The 13,254-nt window shown below is 36.8% G+C and overlaps 1 protein-coding gene across 1 annotated transcript in view; it reads right to left on the reverse strand.

Moving 5' to 3' along the window:
- Positions 1-403: 403 nt before the first annotated feature.
- The window catches only part of LOC144975771 (uncharacterized), a 166,510-nt gene continuing 153,659 nt past the window's right edge, over positions 404-13,254 (reverse strand). The window contains exons 8-11 of the mRNA XM_078919958.1: positions 4,413-4,508; positions 3,425-3,514; positions 1,702-1,833; positions 404-787 (exon numbers count right to left, since the gene is read on the reverse strand). Coding sequence (XP_078776084.1) covers positions 489-787; positions 1,702-1,833; positions 3,425-3,514; positions 4,413-4,508 — 617 coding nt within the window. The 3' untranslated portion in view covers positions 404-488. The remainder of the gene's footprint in view (positions 788-1,701; positions 1,834-3,424; positions 3,515-4,412; positions 4,509-13,254) is intronic.

Below are 13,254 nucleotides of genomic sequence, written 5' to 3' on the forward strand. Positions count from 1 at the left end.
AAACAACCCCCCCCCCCAAAAAAAAAAAATAAATCAAATACAAGACAAAACAAAGCAAGACAAAAAACATAACAACAACAACAAAATACCCAAACAAATAAAACAACAAAACAACAACAACAACAACAACAACAACAACAACAACAAAAGCCCATTCAAATTATTTTTTTCATAGGCGGGTTTCGATTTATTTATGTTATAACTTGACATCAAACTTGACCATTGTCATCGTAGGAGCGTTCACCGCGATACGACCCTGGTTTCCTTGAAGTCATAGTTGTATCAAGATCACCCATCCACTCTCTTGATAAAATTATGGTTAGGTCTATCGTCATAACCAGATGAATTATCAAAAAGAAAAAAACCCAAACATTTGAAAGAAATTCAATTTCGCCGTTAAAGGATTAATAATAATAATAATAATATTACTTCTATACAAAAAGTCACTGAAATTACCACTAAAGTATTATTATGTCAATCGTATTTATTTACACAAACATCCTTCTCTTCCGAGGTTTTCTCTGTTTCGATTTATTTTTAGCTTGTCGGATCAATCGTTTGAAACGTTTGAGTTTTGTTTTGTCTTTACTGTTGAGATGCTTCCGTTGCTTTGTCATCAACTTGATGAGGTACCGACGTTCTTTCAAGGTCAAGGCCTTTTCGTCTGCGTGCCTTTTCAACTTTTGTAATGTACGGCGTTCGTTGAGAGTTACGCCCCATTTTCGTGATTTTCGAAGTGTTATTTTTAGAAGTCTCCTCTCGGCTTTGCGAATTTTTAATTCGAGATCTGAAAAATTAAATAATAAAATCAAAAGGTTTTATTACCAGAATTAATAATAGTATTGAAGTTGATTTAAGGTTGGTGAATTTTGAATTAGTTAGAAAATAAGAATGAAAACTGTCAAGCAAAACGGAAAAAAACCCCAACCCCATACCCCCTCATCCCCTCAGCATCTATCATATATATATATATATATATATATATATATATATATATTATATATATATATATATTATATATATATATTATAAATATATATATTATATATATATTTATTATATATTTATATATATATGATTATTATTAATATATTTTAATTTTAGTCCACTTTAGTTTTATTGCGTTATTTACACATTTCCAGATTCCCATCAGCCATAACTGCGCATCTTTCTCAATTTTCGACTTTTGCATTTTGGTAGCAAATTTAACTCGGGAATTGTTGAGCACTGAAAAGATCCGGAAGGATAAATGGGAGTGGAAAAGTTTTGTTGATGGTTTCAATCCATCTGGGATAATGTAAGAAAGTGTGACGGGTTGTAATAAGATAGAATAAAAGTTAAGGCTGAAGAGGGAGTGGGGGGGGGGGGGGGTGAGGGAATTTGGGATGGGAGTGAGGTTTAACTCTCTCCTTTCGTGATATCCCCCCAAACTTCCACACCCACCAACACAAGAATATATTTTTTTTCTCACTCAAACACAAAAGTAGTAAGTTTCTTGTCGTACATACTTTTTTGTTATAGCAAAACGAGCTATACAAACATTTTAAATTTGTTATGGCTTTAACAAAAAAAAAAAAAAAATCTTTAAATTTATGATGTACAAAAGAAATCAGAAAGAGAGAAATGATGGCTGTTTCGTAACAAATATGGCGATTTTCTTAACGTAGGTAAGGAGACGGGAAATGGAGGAGATGATCTTACTTTTGATTGTTCTGGTTTTCCTCTTGTTGGCATTCGGCTTTGTACGAGGTGCGTTATTAATGGTTGAGGAGGTTGAGGATGTTGTGGATGTTGATACCCTTCTACCCACACGACTTGGAGCCAGAGAGAGTTCTGAGGTATAAAAAAAGTCAAAAGTTGAATAGTAATCAACACATATTTCGATTTTCGGGATATTTGTAATGAGCAGTGGCGTGGCATGCTTACAGTATAGATAGAATGCGCTTGGCCAAGGAGTTCACAACATTGCCATCCGGAAGTATAACGGACCAACACACAAACTCTGTGTAACCATGAACTTTCATAGTCTGGTTAATACAGTTTAGTGAGAACAACTCACAAACGCGGATGGCAAAAACAATAACAAAGGCCTGAGTGACGTCATCTGCATACTATCTATAAGGTGGTATCAGAATCAGATGAAGAAAATGATTTAAAACATGCTATATATATAAATACAAAAAAAAAATAATAATAAAGAAAAGAACTTCTCAAAAAAAGTTAGAGGCGGTATATACCATTTCTCTGTTTTTTGTTGTTTTTTTTTTTTTTAAAGGCTGTAATCCATTATTAAAAGATGGATGCGGTGCCAGGCACTAAATCAACCAATATTATAGCCACGCCCCTGGTAATGCGACATATGTGAGAACTGTTTTCCCACTGACTTTTCACAGCTTAAAAAGTACAGGATGGTGAATGAGATGGACACCGAAAATGCTGTAATAAGGGTTTTAATGATGATGATGATGATGAGGAGGATGATGATGCTATAAAGGGGGAAAAAAGATGAAATAAATATGAACATTTATATAAAACATTTCCACGCTTTACCATATTCAATGAGTTTCACAATACCTCATATAATATTCTACTTGTAAGCCGCATGAAACCAATTTTCCGGGTCCGCACTGTAATATGATTCGTTTGTTGGGCGTTATCTTTTTAAACTAGTACTTAAAACACTCGTCACTGCGGATAGCCTGGTACCCATTCATTTTTGACCGAGTGTAAATTGTAAAAGGAGAAGATGGCAATGGTTGGGGCATGTCTGTCGCAGACCTGATGAAACACTCACTGATAAGAAAGGCTCTGCGACGGACACCCCCAAGGAAAGAGGAAGCGAGGCCGCCTCAAGGAGACTTGGAGACGTACCGAAGAGGGACCTAAAACAGAGAGGTCTGTCTGTCCTCGAGATGGCCCCAAGAATAGTATAGCTGCTGACAGGACCAGGTGGAGACCCCTTTCGTCGCCTCAAGTGCCAGCAGGCCAGGAGAGGATTGAGCGAGTGAGTACATTACCTAACATAAGGAAACGATGCTGACTTGGTGATTACGGCAATGACGACCGCCATGGTTTATGAAATGTTCATGTTTGCTTTAGTTATCAACAAAGTTGAACTCATTGCAGAAGACATCATGTTCAAATCATTCGACCTTTAGCCTTTGCCTTTAGCCTGTGTAAAATGAGTACCTGGCCGTTAACAGCGTTGTCTGTGTCCGAAAAATTGTAATATCGCCTAACAGGCGTCATGTCCCGTCCTACATCTTAAATGTTGCTGTTGACTATAGACCCCTTGTAAAGCGCTTTGAGCACATTAAGTGGATATTGCGCTATATCAAGCTCAATTATTATTATTATTATTATTATTATTATTATTATTATTATTATTATTATTATTATTATTATTATTATTATTATTACTCACCACATAGTTTTCCAGTGAAGTCATCCGTGCACTGACAATGGTTGGGGCCTATACAAGTACCTCCGTTACGACAGTGGGGATTGCAGCGACCTGGAATACAACATGAATGTGTCATATTTCTGATCTCTATAGGGAATGAGATTAGCGGAAGAGTAGCGTCCCTTGATTGGACGTCACCCATAGTCTGTGACGTCACCGGCAGAAAAGTTATTAGAGAGAGAACGTCATGTTGGTTGTGCGCATGCGTCTCTCGTCCTCGGAAGCGAGGACGAGAGACGCATACGCACAACCAACATGACGTTTCTCTCTAATAACTCTCCCCGGTGACGCACAGACTATGGGATGCCAACACGGACGCTACTCTTCGCTAATACTTTCCCTGATATACGAGCTCATATGAGGTGTTGAATAAATATCTGGGTAGTCGTGGATGTAATTGATATGTGATATATATACTGAGGTCATGATGATGGTGTATGATGATTAATATGATCCTGGTGAGTGATGTGGAGATGATGATGATAGTGATGATGATGATGTATGATGATGATGATGATGATGATGATGATGATGATGATGATGATGATGATGATGATGATGATGATGTGATGATGATGGTGATGATGATGATGATGATGATGATGATGATGAATGATGATATGAGATGATGATGATGATATGATGATGATGATGATGATGATGATGATGATGATGATGATGATGATGTATGATGATGATGATGATGAGATGATGATGATGATGATGATGATGATGATGATGATGATGATGATGATGATGATGATGATGATGATGATAATGATGATGATGATGATGATTCAGCATATCGATCCAGTCGGCAGAAAAATGTCCTCCTTACTCTCCTCCCACCGCACACTCGCGTTCGTGCCGCGACTGGGAGGAGGACGTCCAAAACTCCAACAAAAGACAAGAGTGCAAGAATGTTACATGATGGAATTAGAAGACTTACTGTATTCACAGGCATCTCCGAAGAATCCTTTGGCACACCAGCAAAATCCTTCAGGAAGACAATGTCCTCCATTTTGGCATGGACGTCCACAGGCCGCTGGGAGAAGGAACAAAATTACATTATGTCTAAACCATAACCATGTCCAGTACATCATTATCAGTCGTCTCGGACTTCCCAAAGTCTTGGACTACAAAGTCTCACTCACACTTTGCTATAGTCTGAGACTATCATGGTCTTGGTCCATGAATAAAACCCCAGGCCTTTGAGTGTGTTAGCACTAATCAACGTGTCTTGATAGAATTGCACTGCAACACGGCGCAGTACCATGCATTATTACGATTGTTGTATTTTTTATGGTTATTAATTAGTGGTATCAGTTTATTTTTTCGTTCCATTTACCATTTTTTTTCCATTTTCATGTATCATCATAATCATTGCCTTTTTCACCCTGGGTCAGGGTATAGGCCACAGGAAAACAGTTTCCATCCATCCTGAGCTAACTTTAAAAAAAAAAATCTAATTCCATGTCTTACCAAATTCTGTCATTCCAGAAACTCTTCGGTCGCCCAAGCTAAAAAAAAAAGGATTTGGTTTGTCCGTCTGTTGTCATCAAATTGTGTGATTTATTGGCGAAAGCCTCAGATTGAATAAACTTTGAACTTTAACTCGCTTTTATCACAGATTTAAAAGAAGTGTACAGAGGGCCCACAATTTCGGCTCTAATCAACTCGAACTCAGCTATGGTCGAAAATGATGAATCGTAGGTCCAGATTGTTGAGCACCCGACTCATTACCTACGGACTAAGGTTTTTTTTCAGCTGCAAAAAATTGCTCTCTCGCCCCTTCCCCCGACCCCTCTTTCAATCAATAGCCTTCAACTGTCTTGACGTTACTTCACTGGTAATGACACACAGTAACTTAGCAACTAGTTCTAAACTATGGGAACAATGGAGGATGCCCTTATGAACTACTTCTCAGAAGAACATAAAAATGTGTCCAGAGAGGAGAAAAACGTTATAAATCTGATCATGTTTTGACTTTTATAACATTCTGATCACATGACACGTGAAAACGGTCTAGCCAGCATGGAGAATAAAAAGTACCAATTTTCTTTGTTTAGAACCAAGCTGCTCGTGACATCAGTCTATTGAATCCTATTAGTCGTTGTGGACTAGTGCCTTTTTGATCAGGAGGACAACATTAGCTGGAATCTAAAAGGATATTGAATCTCTTCTGACAAACGCACTGGCTCTCTCTAATGTAAATGTTGCTGCTCGAAGCTTGAAGAAATAAATAACAATGTGAATTTGAAAAAAAAAATGGTGGCCTTTACCACATTATTATCCAATTCGTCTGAAGTGTTTAATTCATCCTGTTTTGTTGATAAAGGGGGAAACCCGAGACGTCCATTTTATCTGTTTTCGTATATTATATTGAAACTTATATTGGACACCATACTCGGCACGTTAGCTTGAGCAGGACCGTCCTACAGGGTACAGTCGAAGGGCAGAGCAGAAGATGGTGCCAAAGGAAGATGTGGCTGGACAATATAAAAGAATGGACAGAGATGTCGGTTCCGGAGCTGCTACATAGGGTTAGCAACAGGCAGGCATGGAGGAAGACTGTAACTTCTGCTTCACGCAAGTCCCCCGACGACCATCCGGTCATGGGATTGAGTGAGTGAGTGAGTGAGTAATTGAAGCTTACATTCAATTTCACATTGTTATTTATTTTGGTTCTCTCTAGACTATTTGCTATTGTTAGATTCACGGCCAGCATACCTCAGTGCAATGTCAAACGACTTCAGATTGTTCTTAATCAAACTAAAGACCATTTTAAAAAGAACTTCATTGTTTACTTTTGAATTTTAAAGCATTTCAAAACGATGCCTCCGTGTACACTAAAGAAGTATATACATCTTCAAACATCTACGTACGCTAAATCTACACTACTCTAGCCAGGATATTCGATTGTTATCTAATACAATCTAAAACTAAAAGAAAATTAGAGAAAGAGCTATTGCTTTTGTTCCCCCCCCCCCCACCCCGTCCCACCCCGAGTTAGGTACTAACCCCCTCTCAAAAGAAGCTTAAAAAACAACCAAACAAAAGAGTACTTGAGCTTTTATAGAGCGCAATATCTACTAAACGTGCTCAAATCGCTTTACAAAGAGTCCCTGACAAACAGCAACACTTATGTAGAACGAGACATGGCGCATATTAGGTGATATTAGAAATTTGTTCCCCGACAGAGACACCGTTGTTAACGCCCAGCTACTCATTTTAAACTGAGTAGAGAATATGAGTAAAAAGCCTTTTCCAAGGACTCAACTATGAGCCGAGCGAGGCTCGAACCCAGGACATTCCAATCCGAAAGAGTGTCATCCCACAAGAACAAATAGCCGCGCGCGTGCGCGCGCGCACACACACACACACACTCACAAAAAATTAACTGTTTTAAATCCTACCTAAAAACATATCTTTTTCAATTGTAGATACTTTTAAAGATTTAAATTGATTGTAGGAATGTGCATGTCTATGTATGACTCGGTCTTTGTGTGTGTGGGTATCCACACACATGTTGGTATTATGTATAGATGTGTTTTTCATTAATTAAAGTCTAAGTTACCACCTCAAAGTCCACTTTCGGTAAAAAAAAAGCCTTTTTCATCAATAGCTCCACGCCTATGGAACGCACTTAGTCCTCGGACAAAGTCCTGTGAAAATTTATCATCTTTCAGGAAATGTCTGAAGACTGAGTTGTTCCGTGAGGCTTATTTTTTTATGAAATAGATCTTGTTTAGATTTTGTTTTTGCATTCATGCTTATTATGTAGTGTGATTTTTAAGTTTGTTGTTTTAAAACATTTTTATAATGTTAAGAGCAGCAGAGCACGATTAACGTGGATGTTTAGGCGCTATATAAATTCATTATTTACTATTTACTAATCCATTATTTTCCTTCGTGTCAAGCGCCTAGAACCTACAGGTGTCCCAGAAATGTGAAACCAATAAGAAAATAGTTTACGAAGAAACAGACAGCACATCTAAGCACATGATGTTAGCGAACATAAAGAGAAATAATTCAAGTTATATTCAACGCAAACCAAAACTCGAAAAATGACTTTACAGATATTTAACGAATTTTAAAAATACACACACATTGTAATGGATTTCAGTGTCTACCATTTCTTGTGTTCAGTACTTTGATGTGCAGCTCAAGTTATCTCCAAGTGTTTTTGAGCATTTCTTTGCTGACTGATTCAACTGCCGTCAATGGACGTGGCAACGAACCCCCCCCCCCCCCCAACCCTTTAAATTTTCTACGCTACCCGAGAGCCTTACTGACAAAGGAAGTGAGTTTCAAATTGTAGACCCTGCTATATAAAAAGATCTATCGCCGAAATTAGTAAGCCGTGTTTTTGGCACTTTTAGTAGCTGGATCTCCGATGACCTAAGCTGACGAATCGGGGACCACAAGTTCTTGAATACAGCTCGGAGATTGGGAATTTAGTGCGGTCCTACTATGGATACCAGCCTTCCTGACATTAGAGGGTGTACCACATAATAAAATTTCAATTTTTTCTTCGTTAAATTTTAGTCTATGACTCTGCATCCAGCGCCCTATGGACGAGCAACACTGTTTCACACGAAGCGAAGCCACATGCACGCTAGACGGGACGACAGACTTATACAGCTGCGTATCATCGGCATACATGTGATCTTTCATGGGGCTCAATGGCGCACCCAAGGGGCAGAGTGGAGAGAATATAGAGGACTGGACCTAGGACCGAGCCTTGTGGGACACCGCAGTTCAATGGTAAATCAATTGACTGCTTGCCATCAATCAAGACAGATTGTGTTCTATTACTTTGATATGACTTAAACCATTGAAAGACGTATTCACTGATTCCAAAATTCTCGAAAAGACTGTTATATAGAATGGTGTGATCTATTGTGTCGAAAGCTGCTGACAGGTCAAGTAAAGTAAGTATGGAGACTTCTCCTCTATCACAAGACAGTAATTTTCAGTGAAATAGGAACCAGTTTTTTTTTTTTTTGACAACACGCTTTTCTTCCCTGTTGAGTTTAGTCTTATCAAAAATGAGTTTAAAACCGATTTTTGAGAAGGTCTAAAAGTAACTTATTGGAAACGTACACAAACACACACACAGACACACACACACACACATACATTCACACAGATATCACTCAATCCATTGATTTCAACCGAGTTGAGATCTGGTAGATTGTTTTATTAATACCTTTGACCTTCTGTTTGCAAAAATATCAGCAAAGAAATTGATGAATTCTATGTCAGATTGTCGTGTAGACTATCAGATCTTGTGGTATGAGATTCGCCTTCGGATTGGAAAGTCCTGGGTTCGAGTACCGCTCTAGGCGGCGCATTGTTGAGTCCTTTTGAAAGGCTCTTTACGCACATGCTCTCATCGTACTCAGGTGTAAAATGTGTACTTGGCGGTTAACAGCCTGCCTCTGTCGGAAAGATTGTTATATTGCCAAACAGACGCCATGTCTTGTCCTACATGTTATGTGTTGTTGTTGGTTAGAGTAACATTGCGGCGATGTGCTCTAGTGGTATGACACCCGCTTTCGGATCGGAAAGTCCTGGGTTCGAGCCTCGCGCTCGGCGCATAGTTGAGTCCTTGGAAAAGGCTCTTTATCCACAATCTCTCACCGTACTCAGGTGTAAAATGAGTACCTGGCCGTTAACATCGTTGTCTCTGTCAGAAAAAAAATATAACATCGCCTAACAGGCGTCATGTCCCGTTCTAAGTGTTAAATGTTGCTGTTGACCAGGGACCCCTTGTAAAGCGTTTTGAGCACATTTAGTGGATATTGCGCTATATAAAAGCTCATTTATAGTCTTTTTTTTTATCTTTAGAGAGCCCTTGTACAGCGCTTTGATTATGTTTAGTGGATATTGCCCTATACAAGTGCTCTTATTTTTTTTTGGAAAAACGTTTAAAGACAGGGTGATATTATTAGTGATTATCGATCCTAATTTCTATGTTTTCATAAATCATATTTTGTTATATTTTGACATTTAAAAAAGTGCTGCTTTGTGGTATGGTTAGAAGAAAAAAAATAAAATAAAAACTAACTAACAGTAATTTTTATTAAGGATAGTAATAAGTAGCATCATCTTGATTGAAGTGATAAATGTCCTAATATTTATTTCCAGATACACATTGGGCTTCACAAAAAAATCAATCAGCACCTTCACATATTGAAAATTTAAAAACATGTAAAACAAACGAATAGATACAAAACAAAACAAAACAAAGAAAACCCAAGACCTAAAAACCACCAAATAAAAAACCCAACAAAAAACAAAACAAAACAAAAACAAACAAAAAAAACAAAAACAAAAACAAAACAAAACTCGACTTACCAAAAAAGGAAAAAAAAATGATAAAAACAAAAACAAAAAATCAAAACAACAAAAAACCCTAAGCAAACCAAATCCAAAAATTAAAGCAAACAAAAAATAACAAAAAAAAAAAAAAAAAAAAAAAAGAAAAAAGAAAAAAGAAAAAGAAACAAACCACCACCACCAACAACTAAAGAATCTCAAACCCTAACCCCCCCCCCCCCTTTTTTTATTTTTGCGTACAGATGTAATAAAAAAAAGTAAAATTCAGAGAAAAAAACAAAAAAACAAAACGAAAGCAAACAAACAAACAAACAAACAAACAAAAAACAAAAAAAAAACATAGGACAATAAGAACAAAAAAAAAAAAGAAGAAAATACCAAAACAAGAAAAAAAACGAATAGAAAACTGGAAACTTGAAAGTTAAAAAAAAAAGTCAAGAAAAGCAAAATACAAATAAAAGAAGCAAAAACTAAATCAAAACCCCTGGCAAGTCACCATAACGATAAAGACACCGGTCTCTATTCTCCCCAATCCGAACAATCTTCCAAAATTACACAATAGAAAAACAAAACAAAAAATATAACACATCAATAAATAGGCTAGTAGGCAAAAAAGAAAGTAATGACCAAAAATGAAATAAGAAAAAAAAAGAAGCTAGATCTACCCTCCCCCAATAAAATAGAAGTGAAAAAAGAAATAACAAAAGCAAAACTCAATTATCTGTATAAAATTTCATACAATGTACAAACCCAATTCCACAAGCTGTTGCATAGCTGTGACGTCACGTCCTTCGTAATGACGCATTGTAAATTAGTAACTGGTTCTAAACTATCGGAACAAAGGCGAATGCCCTTTTGAAATACTTCTCCGACGAGCATAAAAGTGTACCCAGAGGAGAAAAACATAAATCTGATCATGTTTTGACTTTGAAACATTCTGATCACATGACATGTGTAAAAAATTCTTGCGAGTATGAAGAATAAAAAGTACCGATTTTCTTTGTTATAGAACCAAGATGCTGGTTGCTGGGCGGACGTGACACCAGACTATTGAATCCAATTTGGCACAGCGCCTCTTAATATGGCAGGTTTCCTGTAATACTATGTTTAATTTTCACCTATATATTATAATATTCAGAAATATTTTAGTGAGAGATCTTTTAGCCAGTCGGCACCCGTCTTATGGAACCAACTGCCTTCATCCCTCAAAAAATATCCGACATTTGAAAACTTTAAAAAGAAACTTAAAACACATCTCTTTAGAAAATCATTTGATGTTTAACATTTGTATTATTATAGATATCCTAAATTTTCATCTTGCGTGGTAGTTAAATTACAAATCGATTAATGCTATTCCAATATGATAGATTTTATGCTTAAATTATCAATTTATTGTTGTGTTTTATTTGCATTGTAAAGCGCCTCTGAGCACATTGTGGATCTAGGCGCTACATAAATTCATTCATTCATTCATTCATTCATTCATTCATTCAATTAATTGAATATTTTTGTTTTCAATTTTAACAATCAGTCAAGCTTTGGATACAATGATGTCAACTATTCTCGTCAACATAATTCAGAAAAGTGAGTGGGGAGGCACTTACGTTGATAACAACAAGAGATGAAGTGAGTAGGAAAGTGCCAGAAGACAATAGAGAATAAAAATATCGCCGTGGCGATGGGGGTTTGAACGTGGCCTTCGTGAACTCTTATGGCCTGAGTATCGTCTCGACTGGCGATGTGACGTCACACTCCCGGTCCATCCGCTTTCGTTTTGAAAACCGGTTAATGGTTGACTGTGTTGTCATTCATTTTCAATTCATTCTTATCGGATTATTGTACCCTCTTGTTTTCTTTAGATAATTTGTTAAATAGTCATTCATATTTTGATAAATACCATCCATTGTTTTGCATTTTCATCATGCCTCGTAAGTGCTGTGTGCCAAATTGTAAAGGAAATTATTATCCTTCTGAGAAAGTGTCAGTGTCTGCCTTTGAATTTCCCTCGGATTTAGATAGGAAAAACCTTTGGTTGAGGAAGATACCGAGACAAGATTTCCAACCTTCTTCTACAGCTGTGGTATATGAGCGTCATTTTTGTGACAGATTTATTGTCAGAGTAGATTCTGTCACAAGACCTGACGGTTCCATTCTCAGTGTAGAGAGAAGCATACCAAAATTGACCAAAGATGCTTATCCTTCCATCTTTCCCAACTGTCCCTCCTATTTATCTACGAAAATATCCATGAAACGGAAAGCCCCCGACGAAAGGCGAGATGCAGTTTTAAAGAGAGACGATGAGTCTTTTAAACGATGGGTTGAAAATGATCGGATTAAGAATTATACAGAATTCTGTGGCAGTTTCAACACCAGAGTTGATGCGAAATTATGGATTTATCGTTTTTTTTCTTGCCTCATCGTCTTCACCTGATGATCCACCAATGCCTGACCACTGCACCCTTTACAGGATTATTGATACTGTTGACAGTGCTCCAAAGTTGCTGTCTTCAATCAAAGTTTTCTCTGACATGCATGTGGAAATATTTTCTGATAATCGTAAGTATTTACCTTGAAAATTGACATGTTTAGAGTTAGAATAAATGATTTCTAAAATAGTAATAGTGCTAGATAGAACTCAGGGTATAAGTATAAAAGAGTAGTGCTGGTGTTAGAAGTAGTAGTAGCAGTGGTGGTGGTAATAGTAGCAGTAGTAGTAGGAACGCCAATATAGTAGTACTAGTAGCAATGGCAATATTAGTAGTAGTGACACCAATAATGGCAATGGTAGTCTACCACTAACAGTAGTTCTAGTAGTGGTTGTAGTCGTATAATAGTAATTGCAGTAATAATATTCTTGGTAGAGTAGTAGTTTGAAATAATATTATTAGTAGTAGTGGTAGTAACACTAATGGTAGTAGAAGTAGTAATAAATATAGTAAGTATAATTTTTATTAAAGTCTATCGTAATGCTGTGATGTTATTATATACAATTAAAAGATATATTATTATCTCACTATCAACCATTTTATATGGATCTTGTTTAAATGATGAAAGAAGACAATAAAAAAGATACAACTTATTTTTCATTGAAGCATGGAAATTATAATATATGTTAGTGTGATGACTTGACCATTATTTTTTTCTTTGTTTTTCAGAAAGGGTTCCTGATAGCGCCATTGCATGGATTTTTGGGAAAACGTCTCCCCCAACTCTTACATGCTGGTCTCAATTTGACACTGTCCTTTCCCATTTTTGTCATGGGAATGGATTTGATAGAAGTAACTTGGAGGACCAGCTGCAACTTTATGTTTCAGCTATTGATAGTCTATGCAACAGTGTTGACAATGATGAAGATGATGAGTCCAAGTCTTTGTTCATGCCAAAAGTTAGGTTTTTGGTTGAGCAGCTTAAGTTAGTTAACTTGTCTGTAAAACGTTACAGTTGCT

Source organism: Berghia stephanieae, chromosome 6 (genome assembly GCF_034508935.2).
Source record: "Berghia stephanieae isolate SIO BIC M18660-M18661 chromosome 6, UCSD_Bste_1.3, whole genome shotgun sequence".
Lineage (NCBI taxonomy): Eukaryota > Metazoa > Mollusca > Gastropoda > Nudibranchia > Aeolidiidae > Berghia > Berghia stephanieae.